The sequence below is a fragment of the Protopterus annectens genome, chromosome 6.part1 (assembly GCF_019279795.1).
Source record: "Protopterus annectens isolate FY-2018-M chromosome 6.part1, PAN1.0, whole genome shotgun sequence".
Taxonomy (NCBI): Eukaryota; Metazoa; Chordata; order Ceratodontiformes; family Protopteridae; genus Protopterus; species Protopterus annectens.
The window spans coordinates 75,187,772-75,214,888 of record NC_056738.1 but is presented as its reverse complement, the minus strand read 5'-3'; the positions used below and the strand labels follow the sequence as shown (position 1 = coordinate 75,214,888).

At 40.6% G+C, this 27,117-nt stretch overlaps 1 protein-coding gene across 4 annotated transcripts in view; it reads right to left on the bottom strand.

The window, feature by feature from the left end:
- UBR3 (ubiquitin protein ligase E3 component n-recognin 3) overlaps nucleotides 1–27,117 on the bottom strand; it is a 4,226,407-nt gene that overhangs the window by 494,132 nt on the left and 3,705,158 nt on the right. For all 4 annotated transcript variants that reach the window (XM_044075499.1, XM_044075501.1, XM_044075502.1 and 1 more), the window contains one exon: nucleotides 848–972. In XM_044075499.1, coding sequence (XP_043931434.1) covers nucleotides 848–972 — 125 coding nt within the window. The remainder of the gene's footprint in view (nucleotides 1–847; nucleotides 973–27,117) is intronic.

The following is a 27,117-nucleotide window of genomic DNA, read 5'->3' as shown; positions in this document are numbered from 1 at the left end:
GGAATGGAGGCTCCCCTGAATCAGAAATGAACTGTACTCTGGAACACAAATAAACTTGCAAAGAAGCTAAAGCGCAAATGACCTGGTATACGAAGTATAGCTTTACAAAACAGAGAGTTAAATGGGAAGAAAGACCATAAAAACCCGTACTCTGTAGTCAAAAAGTCTAGCAGTTAGCTATGACTTTTAAGTCTTATAGTGTTCTTTGGTGTTAATGTCTGTATTCATCATAACATCCTCTAACTACATGACTTTGTAAGTGCATAAGACAACCTATACATAAACATAGAAACGTTCCTTCCTTATTCCCAAAGAAAATAAAGCCAGGCATAGATTCAGCAGTGCTAGCATGGCCATAATTCTTTATTCTTAAACAATAAAATATCTGACTTCAGATAACAGCTGAATCATTTTTCAAGAGGTATTCAGATAAAATCTGACTTTTTCTACCAGTATTTTACGAGGAGTGAAGAACAAAACATTCATCAAGCTGACTATTAAAGAATATGAACTGACGGCCTTCTTATCTAGTCTGGGTTGCTTGTGTCACAGATTTACTACTGAAGAATTTTCTTTCACTACAATGCATTTCTGAGGAAAAAAAAGAAAATAGATACAACGAGCCAAGATCTCAGTTTCACTGGTACTGTCACAGAGTGATCTAGGAACCGCAATGTTTAAAAACGTAACAAATAAATAAAATGTATGACTGAGATGTATGTGATTTAATTATTCGTTGTGCTAGCTACTACTTGTAAAAGAAATGCTGCAAATGGAAGTAAAGCTGTAAAGCAGAACATATTACAACCGTTGCAGGCTTGCTAGAGTACAAAATCAATTGACTGACCTTTTTCAGTGCTCCAGAATTCTTCCATGCCAGTCTTTCTTCAGCACTGAATGAAACAGACAGTGCTGTAATAGCTTGAGTGAACAGTAATGTATAGAGTACCTTAACAATGCAGGTATAGTGTTCTGAAAGAGAGAGAAATATATACATTTTCCACAGATGAATGGAAAAGGTAAAACATAACAAAATAGTCAGTAAAAGTAAAATGACTTATTAAAACCTTATTTATAGGGTTTAGCTGTGCTAGGTTTTACGTACACTCAGATGCTTTAAAGTACCAGAACTACCGTTCAGTCTCTCCTCGTTCTGAGTCTTACACCAAGAAGTAATTAAAATACAGTTAATGCCCGTGTCTTACTGCTTAGGTTCTCATTCCAAACATATTTTCAATCTGTCAGTTTTCGTATTCAAGCATTAATGATGGTTTGTATGTAAAATATTCAGAAATCTGACAAAATGTACACTAAAAATATGGAATAATAATAACAACAACAACAACAATATGGGCAAATTTTAATGCAACAGTGAGGAAAAACTTCATCACTACATGTCATCAGCACTTCTAAACATCCCTGACAACAGATACGTACTCGGGAACTGAAAGCAAACTCTGAAAAATAAAGCTACCTTATATAAACAAACACAAATAAATGAATATCATTTAATACCATAGCTCATTGTACACAGTTCTGCACCTCTTGTCCAAATGGTATGAAAAATGAAAGTTATATACTTACCATAAAAACAAATCTGTGTTGTCTACTTCTGTCCTTCCTCAATGGATGGGTTATCAGATTCATCTTGGATCTGACTTTGACCACTCTTGGACATTAGATACAGTGCTCAGGCTCCTTCTCTCACCCATAACCCCTGTAATGAAAGAGATACCTCAGATCAAGTCTGTCCCCATACCAGAAAGGAGACTGCTCCCTCATCTGTAAGAACAAAAATCACATAGTATAAAAAAACTGCTGCCAAGCCAAGAACTTAAAGATTACAGGATCAAGCCAAGGTAATCCAGTACACTCACTCCAGGAATCAAGGGGAAAAAATCTTTTAAGAAGGGGGGAAGGAAGGAGAGGAGTTGAGGGAGGACGAAAGCAGACAACACAGATTGATAGTTATGGTAAGTACATAACTTTAGTGTCTGGTGTTGTTTCTTCCATCCATTTCTCAACGGATAGGACAGAGTCCCCAGCTACTAGCACACACGAGAGGTCTCATGGATGAATATTCCGGAGCACAGACTAACCAAAAGAGGCTCTCAACCTTGACTGGAAGTCCAATTTATAGCAAGATATAACAGCACCAATGCCATCCAATGAAACTCTGGAGAAGAAAGTTGCAGGGGTAGCCACACATCCAGCTGAGTGAGTCTTAGGAGGTTTGGGCAAGGGTAAACGTTTTGCTTTGTAAACATGGGAAATACAGTCAGATAATCAGCAGGAAAGTATCATTTTAGAAACACATTTTCCAATTTTGGCTGAGGAAAAGGAGACAAATTATCAGTCTCTCTAATCTTCTTAATACAGTAAAACAGAAATGTAGCTGACAACATACATTCAGCAAATGTAACACACATTTGCCTTTACTGCAGAAATTTGTAAAGAAAACAGGAAAGTTGACAGACTGATTAACAACTGCCTCAGAAATCACCTTCAGAAGAAAGGAAGGATTACTTCTCAGGTAATTCAGTCTTGTGGAAAACCAAATAGAGAGGTTTACTTGACAGGCTATGTAGTTCCAAAGCTCTCCTAGCAGAGGTAATGGCAACCAGAAACAACGTTTTCCACATCAAGAATTTTAAGTCAACTTTAGCTGTAGGCTCGAAGACAGGACTGGTTAACAAAATGTTGATGCTCTGGGTGGATCTCTGAGTGGAGGTTGTGGAAAGAAGGTACCCCCTAAGAAAAGCTTTGGACAGCATAAGGTAGGTGATGGAAGAATAAATTCCCCCAATATGAAAATGAGAAATGGCTGCAAGTTGCACTTTAATGGCGGAGTAATTGGCTCCATCGTGAGAGAGAGATGTCAGAAAATCCAGAATGGCTGGAAAAGTGGCTGAGAAAGGACCTAGGTTCTTGAATGAAGCCCAGATAAAAAAATAATTCACATTTGTTTTTATAGCTCTTTCGGGTAGAGAGTCTTTGTGAAGAGGTCAAAATGTGAACAACTTGGGACGAAAGCCAGAGCTGTCTAATCATCACTGGAACTGGAGAAACCATTCAGTTAGTTTGGCAGTGTGAATGTCTGGATGAGGTGACCCAGATGGGTGAGAGAGAAGATCTTGGGCTGACCCCAGCACCCAGGTAAGGTGAACCAAATGACACCAGAGAAAGGGGAACCACACCTGTTTGGGCCAAAAGGGAGCAATGAGGATCACCAAGAACTTTCTTGCTAATGCTTTCTGAAGAAATCTCGGTATGAGAGGGGTAGGAGGGAATGTAAACGTAAGAAAGGAATGCCAAGCATGGACCACAGCATCCCCTCAGTGATTCCCTCTCCTGCAGGGCAAGGGCAAAATACCTGCTGCACTTGGTGCTGTGAGGTGGGGGAAACACAGTGCAGCAGGGCTGCCCCCAGCGGCTGAAAATCTGATCCATTTCTGAGGGGTTGAGGGATCACTCTTGTGGGAGAAGGATGGACCTGCTCAATCTGTCTGCCAGAACACTGGATTTCCCTGGGATGTGCATTCCTATGTGAAAGTGGTGAGAAGGCATCACACATTGTCATACTCTTATACCCCCCCGACACAAGTGGTAGGACCATGTTCCTTCCAGTTTGTAGATGTTACAGACCACTGACATGTTGTCCATCCTGCAATTCTAGGCGGACTACTCTCATCTCCAAAATGTTGATGTGAAGATTGCTCCCTGTAAGGGACCATAGGCTTTGCACCATCTTTCCCAAGAAATGTCCCCCCAAGTGTGAAATATCCTTGGTCACTGTGGCCTGCAGAGAAGGTAGTACAAGGGGACGACCCGGAAAGACTAGAGGGGATTCCAAACACCACTTGATACGAGACCTACAAATCCTTGTGATCAAGACCTGAAAATTCATAGGTAGACTTCTGTCTGACCACTGAACCAACGGGGTCCATTGGAAAACTTTCATGTGATATCTGGCGGGAAGGACCAAGGTGACTGCTGCCATCATTAAGCCTAAAAGATTCAGAATCGGTTTTACCGGTGCCTTCTGGTAAGAACAGCAAATGCTTGTTTGTGGGTAGAGGAAATCCTGGCTTGGGGAAGCCGTGTGATTAGCAGTTTTGTGTCCCAGGGTGCTCCAATAAATTCCAGTGTCTGTACTGGATGAAGCTCTGACTTGGCTGTATTCACCATAATGCCCGGTTTTGAGCAAAGCTGAAGCAAGGAATCCTTGGCTTGGAAAACAATATTCCTGATAGGGGCAATTATGATCTAGTCATTCAGTTATGCGGATACTCCAATGACCCAGAGCCTAAAGTGAGCTGCAATCACTGCCATGCATTTGATGAATACCTAGGGGGCTGTGGTGAGACCAAAAGGTAGGGCTCTGAACTGGAAATGACTGCCTCCCAAGCCAGAAGCAAATAAACCTCATGGAGCATCTGTCTATATTTATATGGTACTATGGAACCTGAAAGTCAATCGAGCATACCCAGTTTGTCCTTGCTTAGTAAAAGCAGTATGGACTGTGCCATGACCATCTGGAATTTTGTTTGTTTCACAAATTTGTTCAAGTGACTTACGTCCATAATTGGTCTGAGGTCCCTGTTCTTTTTTGGCTCTAAAAAGAATATTGAGTAAACTCTGGACCCTTATTGTTCTGGTTGAACCTCTTGGATGACTCAGCTTTTTAGCACCTTTTCTATTTCTAATGCTGCTGCTTCCCTTTTGGAGGGTGGAACATCAGGAAGTTTTTTTAAATGCAGTGAAGGGTATAAAAAGGGGATGGAGTAGCCTCTAGTTATGATTCTCTGCACCCAAACATCTTGAGTGATGGATGTCCAGGCCATGGAGTGTAGGGACAAAAGGCTCCCAACAGTCTCCAGAGTGCAGCAGTCAGGCAAACATTCAGGAGCAGTGATAGGGCCCATCATTAAGATCATCTGAAAGCCCTGGTTTTGTGGGCCACCTCTACCATCTGGTGATATCCACCGTTAGTTTCCCCCACAGCCTTGGGGGGGGGGGCTCTCTCTCCAGCAGTGTCAGGTATGAACCCTTGAGACGTCCAGAAAGTACAGTTGTGTACACTTACCATAAATGAAGATGCTCGAATATAGTCACTGTTGCAGTCCTAACTGATGGGATTTCCTGCCATGGAACTCCTTAACCGTCCGAATACCAGAGAATTTCCTCCACCTCCAGGAGCACGTGGATGCCTTGAATGATGTCAAGATGTCCGGGAATAAAGGGATTCATAGCCAGCACCACAATTTCAGTACTTTCTTGCCCCCAACAGCAAGGAACCCCTAGCTAGTCCCCAAGGTCAAGGGCCTTAGCCCCAGGATACTACAGTGTGCAACTTAGAGCCTAATCCAAACAGAGGAGGGGGAAACAACCTGGATCTAGACAGGAAAATGCTCACTCCAACCTCTGGGGCAAGATAGGAAGGAGGGAAGGAAAGAATACTGCAACAGTGAATAGAGGGAGGAAACAATACTGCAACAGTGAATATACTCAAATATCTACATTTATGGTAAGTGTACACAACTGTACTATGTTCTTTTTGTTTCACTGTTGCAGTCCTGACAGGATGACTCTCAAAGCTGATAACAGGGTGGATGGAAAATTTTATGGACCGAATAGGATGATCTGCAATGTAGCATGTGTCCTTAGTTGCCATTATAATTCCTTCATTTCAAATTTTAATTTCCAAAAAGGAGACAGTGAAAAAAAAAACACCAAAAGCAGTTGGTACTAGTCTAACCTATGAATTTGAGCAAATGAGACTACATCCATTGCAATCGAGTGGCAAATGAGATCTGTGGTATCTCTCTGTCTCATTGTAAGGGATTTGGGAAGGGGAGGAACCTTAATACCAACCACTGAGTTGGTTCCAAAGTCTGAGAGTGGCTGAAGTCAGATCTGAGATGGATCCAATAATCCATCCGCTGAGGAATGGACAGAAGAAACATCAGATTTCACCCCTAAAACAAAATTAAAATCCCATGAACTCCACACTCAAAGGAAATGGAACTATGGCTTTTAAGAGATGTGACTTAAAAAAAAAAAAAAAAAAAAAAAACTAAAAACACTTCTGTCAATGACTGACAAAGAAAATTTCACCCCCTAAGCATTAGAAAGGTAAGTCTGACAGACAACAGATATTTGGAAGGTATCCAGCTATGTCCAGAAATGCATCTTCTAAAAACTGCACATAAAAATACTGAATAGCTCAAAAGCTATAATCATTTTACAGAGTCAAAAACATTAATTAATTTCTAAGCAGATAATTATCTTCAATGAATGGAATAAGACAAATCAAAGCAATCATGATGGGTGGTAATATGTCAGATTTACACTATACAGGCTTAACATACTACAAAGACACACCAGAATGGACATAGGATTCAGTCATTTAATTCTATTGGAACTACACTGAAAAGATCATCTTAGTTGGGTACATATACAAACAATGCATGCATAGTATTGTAAACATATACAGGACGGCGCAGTGGTAGCGCTGTTGCCTCACAGCAAGAGGTTCTTCAGTTCGATTCTTGGCTAGAGTGCCTTCTGTGTGGAGTTTGCATGTTCTCCCTGCATTCATGTGGGTTTCCTCTGGGTGCTCTGGTTTCCTCCCACGTTTCAAAGACATGCAGCTGGAGCGTTTCTCCCCGGGCCTCCGCTGAAAATTGGCTTTGTTCCAAGTTGGTCTTTCCCAGTAAACAAATGTTAAATAAATAATAAAAAATAAATAAATATACTACACTGCCCCTTACTAAGGCAGGATGATACTTACAACAGCAGTAGCACCCTTCTTACTTACAACATTTATTTACAGTTCACACCTGCATATACATACACACACATATCTATGTATCTGTGTGTATATAAACACAGACATATTTTTTACTTTATTTAAATTTGTTAACCAAGCAATATCACTGATCTCAATGGACATTCTTCAGGTTCAGCCCCTAGCACCGAAAAACAAAGCAAGAAATTTCAGGCCAAAAAAGCCAAACCCTCTAGCTGTGGACATGCATGTTTCTGCTTTCTTATGGCATCATCAGCACAGCATAAGAGGAATGTTTGACTTTTGGAAACACGGGGTTGTCATACCCAAATGACATTCATAAATATCATGTTATCATCTTTGTTTTTTTACTTTTAAGTTTATTTATGAACAATTTCAGGCCAGTAATGGAGATCAGTTGGGTATTTTTTAACCAAATGGTTTTCCTCTGTGACCTTACACTCATTGTTTTAGTTTGTTAGTTGGGATATTTTGTAGACACCTTAATTTTTATGGATATCAGTTGGGTATGACAACCCTGTGTTTCCAAAAGTCAAACATTTGTCTTATGCTGTGCTGATGATGCCATAAAAAAGCAGAAACATGTATGTCCGCAGCTAGAAGGTTTGGCTTTACTTGCCTGAAATTGTCCATAAATAGACGTAAAAGTAGAAAAAAAAAGTCATGGACATTCAGAATTGCTATTTAGCTTGAACACGTGATATCCTTAAAGGATAATTTGCACATATCCCATGTTACCTGTGATACAAGAGGTTTAAGGCATCACACAGTGGAAAGTCTAGCTTTGCTACATTTTTCTTTTTGTGTTTTTTTAACCAATTGGTTTTCCTGTCTGATCTTTATGCTCATTGTTTAAGGTGCATAAGATTGACATGGGGCAGAAATCATTGATGGATGTAGGTTTTGATGTTTACAGCACAGATTTACTAATAGCTAGCTTCCAGGTGGTTGGTATTATATTGTGGGTGAGACTGTTGTCGAGCATTTTAAAGGGTTGAAGATGGTGGTCCCTACAGAAATAAATAAAACTAGATTGAATTTCATCTGAGCCAGATGAAGTGTCTTGTAGGCTGTTACTGAGGAGACTTTTAATCACAATTAGTCAGGTGTATGGAAAGGGATTGAAATCTTTTAGAAAGACAGAAAGAGACAAGCTGTCTGAGCTGAATGGCATGATGCTCTTTCCTAGTGCAGCTTTGAGAGGGGGCCATCTTGTGATTTGGTTCAGCATATTCTAGAGCTGTTTGGGTTTAAGTAGTGTTTTCTGGGAGGACTGGAGATGGATGGTTTTGTATTTTCTGGTTGCTTTCAGGGTAGGTTTTTGAGCTGAGTGAACCATCCGCTGCCTGATTTCAAGGGATGGACTTTTTTCCTAGGATTTCAATGCTTCATCACTTAATCTGAAAAGAGCCAGGAGTTCTTGTGATCCACTGATGATGCACAGCTTTGAAGATCCGGGTTATATTTGGAAAGCGTTTGCTCAGAAGGTGTGTGCCAAGGCTGGTTAATGTTGCTATAATGAGTGAGGGAGTGTACAATAAAAGTTATTATGAACCAGTCTGTGTTTTCTAATTATCTGTGTAAAGCTATTAAGCTATTGTTTTTCTGTGATGAAATGACATTGGTATGGATGGTGTTTTTATCTTGTGTTTCAATGAAGAAAGGTAAGAAGCAGTGGATGCTAATAGAGGCGGGATGGCTACTAACCTGAGGAGAATAGGTTGGGGAAGTGGTAATTATGAGGTCAATTAAGGAGCAACTTCCAGACTGAAAGTTTGGTCTAGTCAGTTCTTGCACAAGTTGAGCAAGCCCTGGGCTGTTAGAAAATTCACAGTATCTGATTTCATGGGTCTCAGGAAGTTGATGTTAAAGTCACTTACAATAACAACATTTAATAATAATCTAGTAATATCTTTCTGACTCAACCCCCTCAGATTAACAACTCAGAACTTCTGATCTCCTTCCTTAAACTCAATAATCACAAATGTTTGTGTGTTATTGCAATCTCTATCCCTCCTGGAAACAATGTCAATACTTTTGAAGAACTCTTTTGTTGGTTATCTATGAACATCACTCAAGAAACAATAATACTGGGTAAATTTAATATCAACTAGCTTACTTTAAACTGTGAACCCCCCCTACACACACAATAAATGTATATGGTCTTTCACAACTCATCTCTACACCTGCTTGCCATAACAAAACTAGTACTAGGCAATTCCTTATTGACTAAATCCTTACCATCTCTTCCAGCAATATAATTTCCTCCAGACACTGCTAGATTTACTTAGTAACCACTTCCCAACATTTGCTTAGAAGAAATTATAATAACTTGCATAAACACCACTGCTTCAACCAGGTAAGAAATCTTAAATCCTTCCAAGAGAATCATTTATAAATAACTTAAAGTCATGTAATTGGAACCTGTTAAAAACACTTCCCCCCACATGAATTTGTATCTGAACTTAACAGAATATTTTAGCTATTTTAAATGAATTTGCTCTTTTCAGAAACAAGATTCAAAGCCAATCCAACACCTTGGATAACCAAAAAAACTAAACAACTCATGAACAAGGGAGACAAGCATTGGAAAAAATGGTTACAAGATAAAACACAGGCTAACCAACTAGGCTTCTGGTATGGAGTTAGCCGAGGAAAACGTAATTACCGTAGATCCTTGAGAAACTGGAGATTCTTCATTAAGGACAATCCTCCTTGTCAAGCATTTATTAGAAATGCTGAGTGAAGTTGTACTGTACTAGAAGACACGTGAAAATGCAGATGAACAGAGGGGAAAAAATAAAAATAGATATGTGAGAACAACACAGGAGAAGAGGATGGTGGACGGCATGGAGCTATACAGTTTGGAAGAGGTTGGAGGTATGCCTAGAGGAAGAGCCTCAAAAGATTACCATTAAGTATGTGTTCAGGCAAATTAAAAAAAATAGTGAAAGGCTGGATGCCCATATATCAGAAAATGATTGAGCATTGGAGGAAATCACTGGTGTGTATTCTGGCAAACTCCAAGCAGTCATACTAGAAAATAAGGAGACAAAAGCTCAGATATTGCCATCAGAAGCCAGACAGGAACTGTTAGAAACTTTGCTCAATGAGCAAGAAGACAGAGTTACACAGATAATTTATGGTTATGTTGGCTTCCAGAAACAGGGAGGGAAAAGAAAGGAGAAGTTTTATTCAACACCATTTGGCTAGATGGACTGGTATACCTGAATCAGACATACTTACTGCAAGAGCACACAGGGTACCCTGGATGCCAAATAGTGCAAATAGAAGCAGTTACACCCGATCATAAATAGATTTGCCATATATATGATTAAGGAGCATGTGCTGACACTTATTTGGATGTTAGGATCTAGGCTGATCTATGGTAACTCTTGCATCTTCATAGAACAGGACTACTTTGGGATGACTACATGAAAGCAGCATATTCTTGCAGGTAGAAAGACTTTGTACTTGCAAGAATGCATGCAGCTATGCTTGAAACTTCTTTATCCTGCACAGATGAGAATAATTTTTGAGGGAGGCTTTAGGACATATTTTGCACCAGAGGAAGCGATGCAAGCCTTGGAGTGAAATTCAGGGGAGAGACCAGAGAACAATACTTTGGAAACTGCAAGGGACTGTTGCAAGGATCAGCAAAATGTTTTAAAGACAATGGACAGAAAAGACTCCAATACTGTCCCTTTTTAAAAAAAAAACCATCTCAAATATACAGGGAAGAGGGTGAAACTGTTAAGTCGCTACATAATAGGAAGGGTAGGGCACGAGTTGGGTCTTCACTGAATGGACAATGAATCAGGTAAGCAAGCCGTCCTGTTAATTTTGAAGCACTGCAGTAGGGGGACACAATCTTTAAGGATGACTGTGAACTAGTAATTATTACGAATTCAAGTGGGACATATTTCAGGGATGCCTTGTAAAGGGATAAAAAAGTGGTGATAATTTTTGTTTTTAGAGTTTAAGAGTTTTTTTTTTTTTTGCACGGAGCTTATCTGTCCGGGCCTCTACTGAAAATGGACATGTATCCAGTTAGACTAGCCCGGTCAACAAATATAAAATAAATAAATAAATAAGAAGAAATGGAAATTAGTGACAGTTTCAGAACAAAATTCTACATGCGTTAGTAGTTTTGTTGTACTGCTATAATGATGAAGAAACTTATAATCTATAAAAACAAAGCAATGCTACCAATGAACAGCCAACAGTATAATAACCAGGTGGCCAGGTGCAATAAAAATGAACACAAGGAGGAATACAACAGGGATACATTCAAAAGTTTATTAAAAGATTAAGTGTTTTCTTCCTGCTACTTTCAGGACTTCGTCAGAAAAAAACCCAATACTCAACCTTCAGCTTAAATAGCATCCAAATTCATTAAATTAACAAAAAAAAAATGATGATGTGCATGTGTTAATTAATTTTTAAATAGTGTATTTATCCAGCAATTTAAGACATGGACTCTAATGGAAGAAATAGGTATCACAATAAAATAGTCAGAAACTTATAATGCTTTTTTCATTTGCATACTGTTCAAGTTAATTCACTCAGCTGACTCATTAATAAGTGGAATGCAACAGAAGATTTGAGTTAATTGACTTACTATAAGGCTCTGTTTACAGGGCTTAATGCAAAAGTTTGGTTAGAGTCACCTGATTAAACATAAAGGAGTGAAAAACAGGTCCTACTTGGTACAGCCTATGCTGGGGGAGGTGGATTATTTTTTGAGATGGACAATTCTTTTTATGTACAAGGGTTAGGTTACAGTCAGTAGAGATTATATGTAGTAAGGCACAATGGCAAAATCTTATACAGTTATGATTAAAGGCGATATCTTGTGGATCAGGCTTTATTCTAACGGGCTTATGGGCTTTGGTGAGTGGGTGGGGGTCTTGGTTTTGGAAAGAAAAGGATGGGGTTTTGAGAGGAGCAATTTGTGTTTCAGTATTAGGACTTTTTTACATTTTAGGTAATTTGACAGTCAGTGGCTCTTTATAGTGGATTATACAGTAATAGTTCACTACTATTCAAAATCAAGCATGCGGATTAGACAGCCCAAACAGCGTGCCTTTTGTAAATCAAGCATTAGAAAAAAGTCCAGCCTCTGAAATACTATTGAGCAGCCAGACTTTTCTATTGGCATATGCTACAGGACCCACCAAAATATGAGAAAAATTAGGTACATTCTGCAAAACTAAATCAGAAACATACCTGAATTTCCTCATAATTTTGCTTTTTCCCTTTAAATTACTTTTTTTTCACAGTATATATAAAAAAAAAAAAACAGCAATGAAGATTCTGTTTTCTCCCTCGTTTCTCCTGCACTGATACACTGTGCAAGCATGGGAACATAAGTCCCATACACATGAGTAGTACATCAGAAAAGTGAAGACAACGAGGAAGAAAACAGAAGTCCTCTTATACAATCACATTATTTAAGAAAGGTAAATAATTTCTTTTTTAAACAATGTTATTGTATAAAAGCAATAATCAACTCCTGTTTGTGGGTATATCAGGATTTACCCACTGTTGGTTTTGTTTAATCACTTGGGCTTCACCTTCATGATCAAACTACAGTAACCGTGGTTAAATCCTGATATACCCACATACACTCATGGATTACTGCTTTAATAGCAGTTTAAGGAAAGAGAAGGCACAGAGCTAACAGAAAGTTAGAGATGAAGAGTATATTGAGGCGTCACAGTCATTACACTAAACCTTCTGGCACTGTAACTTTACTGCATCTTGGCAATTTCTGAGATGGGGGGTTGACAATTCACAGGCTAAATAGGAGGAGAATTCCTCACCTTGGAAGCAACTGATATTGCATATAGTTATGGTTTATAAGGCTGTTGCTGGGAAGGGGGGCTAGTTTAATGAAGGGAATGTGGTAATTAGAGACTGGGGTAGAAAACACAGGACAGTGGTTAACAGCAGTATGTTACCAATAAACAGAAAATTTTAACAGATCACTTTTTTGCTGCATCGATGGGAGAGTTTCAGAAATTAAACAACATTCTTTGAAAATGTGGTACTCTTCCGTTATCGGGGCAACGTCGATAAAATTAGAACATATATGTCAGCAAAGCTGACACTTCATTTGAAAAAAATGCAGGACATTGCTTATAATTTCACTGCTTAATCCAGTTAGTGTATTGTCGGTAAATATATATTTTAAAAAGGGCAAGTGTTTAATCATCAATTCCAAAAGAGAAAAAGGTTCGTTCATTTAATGTGACGCATGTTCACTGCAGTACTATAAAACCTTTTTCTTAAAAAAAAATGCGCCAAGTAAGCTATGAAATTGTAATTGAAAGTGAGTTATGGATGAAATATTTGAGAAGGGACCTTGTAAGGCAGGTGGAGAAATTCTTGCTTTACACAGACATGCAAACTTAAAGACAACTTAAGACTTAAGCAGACGGTACTTAATGGGTCAAGTCTGAAAAAGGTGCATTGTGATCAACGCTCTTCATCCATCCATCTACAATTCATTTCCCCAGTTTTGCACATGGTGCCAGGGTGTCACTTCAACAAGGGCAATTACCTTGAGCCGTTGTGCAGTAACCAGTGCCCTGCCTCAGGTAACAAGTACATACAAATAACCAAATAAATAAGGAAGCAGACAAAGAGACAAATGCTGCTGTATCGACCTTTGAAACAATATTTTCTGTCGGGTTTGTAAGGTGAACCCAATCAAATGCGTCATAGCTTTGAGCCAATTTTCTGTAAAATCTAGTAGAAATTCAAAAAATAATCAGAGCTAAATCGAGTGCAAAGTCAAAAAATAATCAGAGGTAAATACACCATATGAGGGACACTACCAATATATTGGCAGGATTCCTTTGAAAAAGTGACAGCATGAAAGGAGTTGCATTAATATGTATTTTGTGTGAAAAATTGTAAAATATATGTGGTAGCACAAATAACGCAAACTTTTATATAATATGGAGATGTGATAAACTGATACCTGTATGTGATAAAGTGCAAGAAAATATTAGTTGGGCCCAAAGGGATACTACATACTTCTAATTGCAAATGTTGCCCCAATAACGGAAAAGTACCAAAAATGTAAACAGCTGGACAGACCCGAAAAAAGGTGGGGGGGGGACAAAGGTCACCAAAGTAAAGTAGTAAAAAGAGCAGAAACGGCTAGGGTAAAGGTACTGTCCTGGAATGTTAATGTGCTATTCAACCCAGTTAAAAGGGACAGAGTTATACATACTTTTAGGAAGGAAGAAGCTCAGAAAGCACTACTCCAAGATGCACATCTCTCAGAGAAACAGCATACTAAGCTACAAAGGAAAAGCTATAAAATGTTAGTTTCTGACAGCTTTAAAGAGGGCAGGTGAACAGGGGTGGCAATCATATGTACTAAAGCATTAAAAGTTAGAGGAGGTGGGAATTTTGCTACAGGAGAAGGATGGCTGGCAGGACGGAAGTGGAAAAATAAAGAAAACAAATGTTTCTATAGCTTCTACTTATATACCACTTAAAGCAAAATTTACCATGGTCAGACTCATTGTACAATAAATCTCATTTATGGAAAGGGAAATGGTATTAGCAGGGGACTGGAATATGATTTTTATGGCTCAAGAGATGAAAGGTAAGAAGAGGTATATCCATCAAACAGTAACAGAAAAAAGAACAAAGAGGTTAAGAAGCTTGGGACTAGTGGACGATGACGATGAGAGGGAAAGGCATAAACCGAGAGGCTTTCCCAGGTAAATACACAGGGCATCCACTTTCCAAGCTTGACTGTTGGGAGTTCTTGTGCAGAATTTGTTCAACTGGTAGTTCTGAAGGGAGGCAAACAGGTCTAACTCTGGGATCTCCCATTTGTTCCTCAAGACGTTGAAAATTTTGGGTTCTAGTTTCCATTCGTATGGGTCCATGAGATTTCTGCATGTCGTCTGCCAGTGAATTTAGTTTGCCTGGCAGGAATTGTGCTTGTAGGTGTACTTGGTAGCTCAACGCTGTGTTCCACAGAGCCATGGCTAGTCTGGAGACAGGGTATGAGTGGGTTCCCCCCTGCTTATTTATGTACCACATAACTGTGATGTTGTCTGTCTTCACCAATAGTTGTCCTGGAAGAGTACGGTCTTGAAGGCTGTCAGAGCACTCTGTACAGCTACCATTTCTTTTTGATTGATATGCAGGTGCATCTGTCTCAGGTTCCATTTGCCCTGAATGTACTGCCCTGCCATGTGAGCCCACCATGCATAGTCTGATGCGTCTGTTGTTAGGGTTTGGGTGGCAGAGAGTAGAGTGAAAGAGAGACCTTTGTTGTGGTAGAAGGCCTCTGCCCCACCAAAGGAACTCTGTCTTTATACAAAGAATGATAGGAACCATTGTTTACAGGTCCTGAAAATGTTGACACCATAGGCTTTTTAGATACCATTTGAGTTAACTCATACGCAGTCTTGCATATGGAATTAGTAGAATGCAAGACGCCATGAACCCCAGAGCTTGCAGTACTTTCCTTGCAGACAGCTTGGGTTTTGTGTTCAACAGTTTGAAGTAGGTTGTCAAATAAACTTGTTTCTCCGGAGTGAGGTATGAATGCCATCTGGGAAGTTGCGTTCAAGCTTGCTTCCAGGAATACTATCTGCTGGCAGGGTACTAGGTGAGACTTCTTTTTGTTGATGGTGTACCCCAGTGAAGTTAGAAGTTTCTTTACGAATGCTAGGTGTTGTAATAGCAAATCCTGGCTTTCTGCCTGAATCAGACAATCGTCCAAGTATGGGTAAATTTGAATATTTCTCTGCCCGCAACATGCAACGGCTTGAGCTAGACACTTTGTGAACACCCTAGGCACAGTAGATAAGCCAAGGGGAAGTGCAGAGAACTGAAAGTGCATGGAGCCCGCCCTGAAACGTAGGTATTGTCTGCAGGATCCTCTTATTGGGATGTGCAGGTAAGCTTCCTTTAAGTCTAGGGTTGCCAGCCAGGCATCCTTGGCTAGCATAGGAAGAAGCTGTTGAAGAATTAGCATTTTGAATTTTGGAACCACCAGAAAGGTGTTGAGAATAGAGAAGTCCAGGATAGGACGCCAGGAGTTGTCTTTTTCTGGGTACCAGAAAAAGTCTTGAATAAAAACCTTGTCCCCTTTGTTCTGCTGGGACAGGTTGAATAACCCTGATACTGAGAAAAGAGAGAACCTGCAATTGGGCCTCCACCCACTGATTTGGGGGTAGGTCTAGCCAACCATTTGGGATTGGTAGTGTGTGGAAGTGGAATCTGTATCATTGGGAAACTATGTTCAAAACCCATTTTTCCTGGGTAATGAGTTCCCAGTTTTTTGCATACAGGGCGAGCTTCCCTCCTAAGGGAGTAGGTAGTTGAGCAGGGCTTGGAAGGGTTAAGGTTAAGTCATTGTGACATTTTTCTGTAGGAAGGTGGCTTACTACTCTCAGCTTTGGAAGTGGGAGCCCCCCACTGCTTAGATCTGTGTGTAGCCTGAGACTGTAGCTTTGGTGGTCTGCTGTTCCTGGGTTTGGACTGAGAAGGCCTGGAAGGGACTGGAAAGGACCAGTTCTTTGAAGGCCAATGCCTACTGAATCTGGAGGCTGTACTTGTAGGAAATCTTTAATAGTTTGTATAGATTTAGCTTTTTCCTCCATCCTTTTAAGGACTTCTTCTGCTTTGTTGCCAAAAAGGCGGTCTTGGTTTAAGGAAGCATCCAGTAATTTAGCTTTAACATGATCTGGCAAGTTTTGTTCCTTAAGCCAAGCATGCCTTCTAAGTACAGACCCAGTGACAGCAGCCCTGCAAGATGCTTCTAATGCGTCAAAACCACACTGCAAAGTATGTTTACCAACTTGTTCTGCAGTATGCATTAAATCTTGCAAGTCTTTGTGTTCAGCACGGTCAGGAATCAACATCATTTTCTGTTTAAGTAGTCTCATAATATGCCGCTGATACTTTAACATACGAAACTGGCAATTTAAAGCCCTAATGGCCAAAGTAGCAGACGTGTATAACTTTTTACCCCATCTGTCTAAGGCTCTAGAATCTCTATCAGAAGGGGTAGGATTTTTGGCAGCAGTAGCCTTAATGCCGTTTTGGTCCTTGGGAAATGGTCTCTGGATCCGCAGAAGGATTCTTGAAGAGGAACTTGTGAGAGTCAGGTACTCTGTAGTACCTGTCAGGTTTTCTTGGAGCTGGAGGTAAAGTGTCTGGGGTAAGGTTAGATTCCAAGGAAAGCATCATCTACAATGTCCAGAGCAGGAGGGATAGCTAAAGGCCTGTGTTGAGACAGGAGGACAAATTTCCTAAGTCACTTTTTGGACTCAGAGTAATCCTGGCTTTCCCAGTGGAAATGCTCCCTGACAGTATGCAAGGTTTCACCAAAAGAAAAATCTTCTGGAGGGGAAACACAGGGAATGGAATCCTCTGCATCAGAATCCTCATAAGAAGATAAGGGCAAATCCTGGTAATCAGAAGGAGCAGAGATATCAGATTCCTGATCAGAAGAATCAGAAAGGAAATCAGTTCTAGGTCTCTTAGAGGGGGAAGGCTGGCTTCCCCTAATTAAGGTAACAAGGCCTTAAGCCATTCTAAGCATTTGTTTTTGAGGAATATGGGTCTGAGTCTGCGTTTTGGTCATCGGTTTTCTAGGCGTAGTGCAAGTATTTGGCTTGAGGAATTCGGAACTTCTGGAAGGAAACGATGGCGTCGGTTTAATATGAATGTCTGTAGGCCTGAATACACCCTCAGAAGCTGGTGCCTGCACAGCAGCTCCGGACCCATCCAAGGTAGAGGCATCCACAGGTTCCATAATCGAAGAAGCATCTTGCAGCATACCGGACTCCAAATGGGTCTCAGAAGAGGCCTGCGAATCTGAAGTAGCGGGTATCAGGGGTTGCAAAAGCACCTCACTGAGTACCGGCAGACTGGCGACTAGCTTAACGGAAGCATCGGCGGCAGTTTTGGACCTATGCAGTCTGTCTCTGTCTTTATCCTTACATTTTTTTGGAAGATCGGTAGTCGAATGGCTTAACGAAGCCATTTCAGAGTACAGAGATCGAGTATGAAAGTATTTGACTACAAAAATAGCCTGATGACGAATAGTTTGGGCGTTGAACAGGGTACAAAACTGACAGCGAGGGAAGTTGTGGTCTGGACCTAAACAGGGGATGCAGTAAGAATGAAAATCTCTATGAGGTATTTGCTTTCCACAGGCAAGACAATTGTTAACATTTACTGACATCGGTTAGAGCAAGAAAAAGGATCCCTGTCAAAGGAAAAAACTTCAAAGACCAATACACATAAGGTTCAGTTAAGGCACTTTAATTTACTTGCAGCAAGGAGACAAAAACATGCAAATACAAGGATTTGTCTAACTACTAACAGGAAGTACGTTCATTCTTATACTGTTTTACAAGACTTGGCCTTCTAAGCTGACATAATCAAACACAACTTTAAGCATTGTTCTACAGCAGGTGTTACTTCAGATTTTCTGCTGACATGACTAGATTTGTGAGAAACTTTTTAGAAAAACAACCTGGCCTTGGTGACCAGTACTTCATTTACAAGCATCTATTGTAAACTGTTACTTTTCAAGGTACTTTTATAATACAGATACAAGCAAATGCTGATTGCAGTTTATATTTTTCAAGCAGGCTTTGTCCTAATTATCTATTACTTCTACAGCTATGTATGTTCTCATGGCACAGTGGAACTTCCTAAGTTTCATATAAGCAGTATTGTTCTAGTCATTATTTTCCTAACGCAAGCAGAAATCATCTGCTTCTCAGTAAATTTCCAAGGCACAAGCAAGATTTAGCTGACAGTACAAGGTCAAAAGGCAACTGCAGTTTGTACAGATTTGTGCAGTATGAAACACAATAAATGTGTTAACTATTTTAGGCTCTGAATGCACTAAGCATATTACTAATACACACATTAATACATATGTTTCTAACAATCCCCAACGGGGTACTTATTTTTTCTGAAGACTTCGGGTCTGAAACTCGAAAACGAAAATTTCAGGAGATGGCGACCAGCACTTGCGAACTGCTTCTGCTTCGGGCACCGCACAGCAAGAATGACTGATGCAATGGCGTCTGCTGCATGTTTTATACCCCTGATGACCTGACGTCATGGAAGAAGCGACAGCATCCGACGCAGAAATCCGAAGACTCTGGTATTCAGGCCGGCTGAGGGCTACCTGCAAGCAGATAACCCAAATGTGATGACTGCAACAGTGAAACATGAAGAACATCTGACCTGTTAACTTTGGATGCCAATTGCTTATATAGTATGGGATGTTAAGTTGAACCATGCAGACAAGGAAGTGCAACACTGGATTCTACCGACATAGACTAAATTTGCAGGATTTTATAAGATGGCTAACAAAAGAACTGGAGCATTTTTTCAGGAGTTTGACTGAAGTTAATGGTCAGACTACAGAGGATTATAACATGAGGCTAAGAAATAAGATCCAAATGGAATCAGAAAAATGGAGAGAGGCTACAAGAGGTAAACTAAATAGTCTGATGGGAGAGCTGAAAAGTTTACAGTTTAAGAGAGGTGGGGTTGAAAGAGGAAGAGAGACAAAAGGAGAGAGCAGTACCGGTGGGAATTCAGAAAACAGAGGATGAAAGACTTTGGAGTCAAGGCTTAGCAGTTAAGGAATTTCACTATTTCATTTCAGCTAAAGCTCCAACAGCACTGTCTGCTAGGCTTTGACAAAGGATACAAAGGGTACTTTTTCAAATACCTGATGAAGACGGGGTATTTTGTGGACTCCTTTCTAAAATATGTGAGATTTTCAGGAAATATTATCAAGAGCGTTGACACACATACAAAAGACCAGGAGAACTTGAAACAGAAAATAAAGGGTTTTCTACAGAATTTAAATTTAAAAAAATATAAATGTTGATAGAAATTAGTTAGCAAAGAAAATAATGAAAGATGAAGTTAAGTAAATATTTGAATCTCAGCAGGGAGGTAAAACTCGAGGTATGGACAGAACACTGCTTAAGGTGTGCAGATAAGAGATGGAAAAAATAACAGATATATGTTTTTTATTGTTTAACAACATAATGGAAGGGGGTACATGCCCTAGTTCATGAAAAGAAGGAACGTATCACTGACTGGGAAAGACAATAAAGGTCTGAGGTTACCTGGCTCTTACTGACTGATTACAGTTTTGAACCATGATTATAAACTGTTTATGAAAATTTCAGCCTCTAGAATGAACCCTTTTTTGATGAGGATAATTGACCCCGATTAGTCTGGTTTATTGACGGGAGGAAGACACATGCTAACATAGCTAGAACACAACTGATCATCTCGGATGTAGTGGAGTGGAAAAAAATAAGTAGCTTCAGTATTGTCAGATGTAGAAAAAGCTTTTAGTCATATGGAATGGTGTGTTCTATTTACTGTTTTAAACAGACATGACTTCAATACCTTTCATTGAGCTGATTACTGGAATATACAGAAATACAACAGCAAGAGTTAATGTTGTGTGTAGACTCTTGGACAGTTTATTTCTTTCTAGAGGTACTCGTCAAGGGTACCCATTGTCCCTACTCTTACTTGCCCAATGTAATGAACCATTGGCAGCCTGGATTAAGCAGTCAGCACTTAAGGGGTACCTTTGAGTCAACTGGAGCTTAAAATTGCTCTTTATGCAGACTATGTGATATTAAAATTAACAGACCATATAAGAGCTATTCCTCTTTTTCTGCATGTTATCTGAATATGGCAAATATCAGGATATGAAATTAATAAAACAGTGTAAGAAACTTCTCTGTATGGAAGATTTTCAATCCATATATATATGTATATGTATATATATATATATATATATATATATATATATATATATATATAAAATAACTGTATATTAATCAGATCAGACAATGGTAGCAGAAATAGTGAACTTAAACTCATCTTAAGTCAAAAAATTATAAAAAAATATATATAATTTAAAATATTGTACAGATTTGCTAAGTATTCGAAAGTAATCCAAGCAGGGTAGGCAGTCTGTTTCCAGTCGAAAATCCTTTATTAAGTACACAGACAAGCGATCCAAGTAAAACAAAAACAACAGAGTAATAGTTTCCTCACAAGCACTGTAATATATATACACATATATATATATATATATATATATATATATATATATATATATATATACACACATACTTTTTATCAGGCAAGGGAGTGGTTTATTGCGCTGTAAAACAAAGTGTTATTGGTATTCATGTTAAATTCACATCCTTTCCCCCATCAGTGTGACACTCGAGCTGGTCCTGCCCAACTTAGTTGCTGTCATAATAATATAACCCTTATGTACTTTAAATAAAATTGATAATGATGTGGTACCTCTTATGTAGCCAAATTCAGTAGATTATTAAATCTGTGATTTTATCCAAGCCAATATACTACATGGCTGGGGATATATAAAAACCCTAGACCATTTAGCAATCAAAAAATATATATAAATATATACATATACACTTTTCATGTAAAAAAATCCAGTGTAAAAATCATATCCCATTTTCATAACCTATTGTTAACAAATATCGCTTTCGTCCTTCTAGACTTCTTCAGGTCTGTGTACAAGAACACTAAAAACTATCTACAAAAATATTATTTTATAATTAGTTAGTATTGTTATTACACATCATTTTGAATAAAGTGGAAAAAAGGCCAAGAAAAAGAAAAAAAAAAGTATGATGATGGAAACAAAATATATACTTAAATTAAAATTGATTTAACATGGTATTTAAAACCAACTGGAAAAATAAAACAAAATAAAATGAGTCATGTAAACAATGTGGCAATTTTCTAAGTTCTAGTACACTTTTAAGTGAATAGTAGTAGTTTAGTCCAGGCTTCCTAAAATAGTTCAGCTTTAATTGCCACATGAGTTCATGTTTCTCTAAAATATTCAGGATGTCTCCTTCAAGATCACCCATGTCTATGCAATCCAGTATCTGGAACTTAAAACGTGTGTGTCTTTTAGGAAGAGAAAAGTGTTTGGCTAGTGCACTATTTTTACATTCAGAGCGGATTTCTGACAGATGACATGAAACCCTACACTTAAGTTTATTTACAGTCTTGCCCACATAAAATGCATCACATTCATTGCACTGTGCCTGTAAATTACTTTTGTAGTGTTACAGTCAACCCCTGCACTGGTCTTAATGATTTTCTTTAAATAAGGGCAATAAAAACTATCACATTGCTGTATAAATATACAAAATGTACAATTAGCTTCACATCTTTTGGTGTTTCTCTCACATGGTCTAGGTTTAAATTCAACCAAAAGAATAGTTATCTAAAATCTTACCATAACCATAGATGTCCTTCTCTTCCATGTTGCAGTATTCTTGGTGTGGGATTTCCTGCCTTCAGGCGACTCGTACGTCGGCTCCTATACAAAAGCTTCAGCTTGGCTGTTGCAGCTGCGTGGGACGTCACACGTAGGGCCATAAACCAGGGACCTTAAGTCTGAAATCTGCATGCACAATCCTCAGAACTTGAAGCTAAGCAGGCAAAGTAGATGGCCCAACAGGATAGGCTGCCAAAGGTGACATGAATAAGGCCCTGGGTCTCTTCTGTAATGGAGAGAGGCATGAGGGATCAGTTAGACTGGTAAAGTCTGTGAGGGGGAATGGTGGGTGGGAAACAATACTGCAACATGGAAGAGAAGGACATCTATGGTTATGGTAAGATTTTACACAGCTATTCTATGTCCTTCTCTTCCTATGTTGCAGTACTCTTGGTGTGGGAGAACCATAGCTTAGTTTGATGAAAGGGTGGCGGATGCAGAAGATGAATGCACAAAGCCTTGTAGGATTGCCCTGGCAAATCCTGCATGTGCTTTGGAGATTTGGTCCAATTTGTAATGTTTGGTGAAAGTGTGGATAGTGGACCATGCAGCTGCTTCCATAATGGAAGCTGTGTCCATGCCTTTTTGGAAGGCCTTGGAAGTGGCCACTGCTCTTGTGGAGTGTGCCTTAACTCCAACTGTAGGGTTTTTTCCATGGTGTGAGTAGCAGAAACAGATTGCCTTTCTAATCCAGGATGCTATGGTCTGTTTGGTGACTGCCTTGCCCAACGCCCTGGGGTGGAAAGATACAAAGAGTTGTTTGGATTTCCTAATGTCTTTAGTCTTGTCGAGGTAAAATCTCAGTTGCCTGTGGACATCTAGGGAGTGGAGCATCCTCTCTCCCTGGTTAATGGGAGAGGGGAAAAATTGGGTAGGTGAATGGATTGATTCAGAGATAAGTCACTGACTACAAGTCCTCAGTGTGACCCTGTCCCTATGAAAGATGGTGTAAGGTGAGCATGCTATTAAGGCTTGTAGCCTGGCAACCCTTCTGGCAGAGGTAATAGCCACTAACAGTACTGTTTTCCAAGTACAAAACTGTAGATTGGCTGTATTAGCCGGTTCGAATGGGAGCTGGGTGAGTTTTTCCAGGATGAAGTTCAGGTCCCATGGAGGACGGATAGGCTTCCTAGGTGGTCTGATGTGTAAGACCCCTTTAAGGAAAAGTTTTACATATAGCCTGGCTAACAAGGGAGGGTCTAGAGGTAAGCAGGCAGATAATGCGGAGAGGTGCACTTTCACTGATGACTAGGAATGTCCACCCTTTATAAGTTGACACATATACGAAAGGACTTGAGGGGTGTCAGCCTCGTAAGGGTCCCTTTCCTGTCCCAGACACCAATGAGTAAATCTTTCCCATTTAGCAAGGTATGGTTTTCTAGTAGTGGGTTTCCTGGCCTCCCTCAGGTCTGATAGCACATCCTCTGAATAGTGGTGTCTGAATGGGGTTAGTAATTTATCACCCACAGAGTCAAGGATAGCATTTTCAAGTGTGGGTGTAGGAGATTTCCTTTGTCTTGTGTCAGAAGGTCCACCTTGTATGGTAACTTGCAGTGATTGCCCTTGGCTAAATTGTGTAGAAGGGGGAACCAGTGCTGCCTTGGCCAGTAGGGAGTCGCTAGCAAGATTTTTGGTTTGTCCTTCCTGATTTTTCAGAAGGACTTTCTGAATCAGAGGGAAGGGGGGGCGTAAAGGAACTTCCCCTCCCAGGTGAAGCTGAAGGTATCTACTCTTCAGGCTTGGGGGGAGTAAGTCTTTGTGCAGAAGATCTGCAGCTGCCTGTTCTGGGGGGAGGCAAGCAAGTCTATTTGTGGAGTGCCCCACTGGTGGACTATGTCTAGGAAGACCGTCCTGTCCAGCATCCATTCGTGATGTTCTGCTCAGAAGGTCTGCATGCTTGTTGTCCTATGAAGGGACATAGTTGGCCTGCAGGGATAGGTTGTGCTTGGATGCTAGGTCCCAAATTAGTATGGCTAGCCTGCACAATTGATATGCCTTGGTACTTCCTTGTTTGTTGATGTACCACATTACTGTGGTATTGTCCGTCACTATCAGAAGAGGACCTGGTAGCAGTAGGGGTATGAAGGTCTGTAGAGCTGAAAGAACTGCTGTCATCTCCTTTACGTTAATGTGTTTGGTTTTCATGGGAGGATGCCACTGGGCTTGGACTCTGTAAGAGTGCAAGGTGGCTCCCCAACCTGAGTTTGAGGCATCTGTATGCAATATTTGTGTGGGTTGAGGGGGCTGCAGTGGAAGCCCTGGGTTTAGCTGTACTTGTTGGATCCACCAAATGATTTCCTTCTTTAAACAGGGAAGAAGGGGGGATAACTTGTTCCAAGTGACTCTGGTGGTGTAACCAGATGTTTTTGAGGTACCACTGCAGTTTTTGCATATGCATTCTGGCCATTGGTATCATAGTCGAAAGAATTGTCTTGCAGTGACTGTCTGGGAGAGCAAGACTTCCTGGAAGTGGGAAGTTAGAGATATAGATAGAACTCTGTCCTGTGGGAGAAATGCTTTCATTTATTTCGTACTGATTCTGCAACCTAGGAAAATCCCGTTTTTGTCTGGGTTCAGGGAGGACTTCTGGAGGTTTGGGGTGAACCCTAGACATTGTAGAAGGGACATAGTGAAGTGCAGATGTCTTAAGAGGGAATCTTCAGACACTACTAAGGATGTCGTCCAGATATGGGTAAATCTGGATTCCTTGGGTCCTGCAGAAGGCAATGACTGGAGCTAGGCACTTGGTAAACTCTTGGGGCAGTGGATAAACCAAAGGGCAAGGCTGTAAACTGGAAGTGCGATGATGGGTCAGAGAAAGGCAGGAAATGTCTGTGTGAGGCCCTGATGGGAATGTGCAGGTAAGCATCTTTTAGGTCCAAGGTGATCATGAAAGCACTTAAAGGTATGAGGGGTAAGAGAGTGGAAAGTGACAGCATTTTGAAGGAGGGTACCTGCAGGTAAAGGTTTAGGAAGGAGAGATCCAAAATGGGTCTCGAGGGACCAGGAACAGATGGGAGTAGAATCCCTTTTCTTCTTGTCCTGTGGGAACAGGCTCTATTGTGCTTTGTTGTTGCAGGGCTGACAGAATTTGTGGAAGGAGATGGCATTGGTTTTTTTGGGGGAAAAGGAATGCCTTTCCAGGGGGGAATATGATTGCAGGACAGAAATTATCTTTTTTGAATAATGGTTAATACCCATTGGTCTGTGGTGATTTTTTGCCAGAAGGGAAGACAGTGGGTAAGATGAGCTGACAGGGGCAGATGGGCAAGGCAGTCACGCATTATTAGAACCTCCCCTGTCCTGAAAGGGTTGTCTAGTTTGAGGAGATGGGCAAGTGGGCCTGGATGAGTAATGTCTTCTAGTTCTTCTTCTGGGTCTGGAGGAGGAGGCAGCAGAATGCGGGTTAGGCTTAACAAAGATAGTCTTAGCCGGGTAGTACCTATAAAATTTGGGTATAGGGGATACCAGGAGATGTTTAATATCCTGTAATTCTTTGCTTTTTTCTTGCAGATTCTTAAATATGTTTGCAGATTGCTTTCCAAAGAGGAAGTTTTGATCCAGGGGGGCGTCCAAGATTTTGGACTTCCAAGTCCTCTGGCACATTCTGTAGTCTAAGCCTGGAATATCTCCTAAGGACAGATGCTGATTCTTCAGAGCAAACAGAAGCTTCTGCAGCATTGTAGTTGCATCTTATGGAGTGTCTAGCCACTTGTAGTGCTAAGGATAATTTGGAGGAGATATCCGTTTTAATGGGACTGTCAGGAATTGAAGCCAACATAGAGATGGCTTGGGATACTAAGTCCAGGGTATACTTGGTCATGTCAGTTTGATAGTTAATGGCTCTGAAGGCCAAAGTGGTGGAAGTGTACACCTTCTTGCCTATCCTATCCATGGATTTGCTATCTTTATCCGTGGGCAATAGGGAGGCAGAAGGTAACAACCTAGACTGTTTATCAGGGGCAGTGGCAATCACTGCTGGGTCTGCTAAGGATGGCTTTATGAGGAATTTTTGTTCCTCTGGCACCTTGTAGAAGCAGTCAGGGCACTTAGGTGCAGGAGGCTGTGAGTCAGGTGTTCTAGAGGCTGCAGTAAAGGCATCCAAGTATGCAGGAAGAACAGAGGGTACAGCTGAAGGGGAGGGGGACTCCACATGCAGCAGTTCAAAGTATCTTTTTTGGGTTTCTGTCATTTGGGAAGTATCCCATTTGAAATAGTCTTTCATTTTGGTGATGGTTTCACCAAATGTAATGTCTTCAGGTGGAGAATTCCCTTCCACAGAATCCTCATCAGGATAATAATACTCCTTGGGAGAAGCAATCTGGGATGCATAAGAGATGGATTTATCTGAGGAACAGTAGGTGGATTCATGTTCTTCTTCCTCAAGGAGGGGAGCCATGGGAATGGAAGAAGCAGAGGGAGGCCTAGGGCTTAGCAGAGGCAACGCAGTTGAGGATGAGGCAGAAGGCCTAAGGGCCATAAATGCCTGCATAAGAAAAGAGGTGAAGGCTTCCCAGTCTCACGGACTTTCAGAAGCAGGTGCAATGTGTTTTGTTTTCTGCTTCTTTTTGGTTGGAGTTGGTCTAGAGCTGGGTTTGTCAGTGGCTGTATCCGAGGACTGGATCCCGGTCGAAGGAACTACCAAGTCTGGTTCCCCCTTGACATCGACAGGCATCTGTGTCTGAGAAATCTCCATGGACGTGCCGGTCATCGGATGTGCATCGGCCTCCACGAGGGAGGGCGATGGAGCCGACGGATCTGCCGAGCGCTCAACTCCTACATCGGTATTTGGCGAGGTGTCCGGGTGCAAAGCAGCAGGGGATGAAGGCCTAGGCATCTTGGCCTTTGTACGCAGAGGTTCTTGGGCAGTCTCCAAAGCGGGATCCATCCTGAGAGCTAGCCTTTTGAGGTGTTGGCTTTCTAAGTAAAGGTTTAA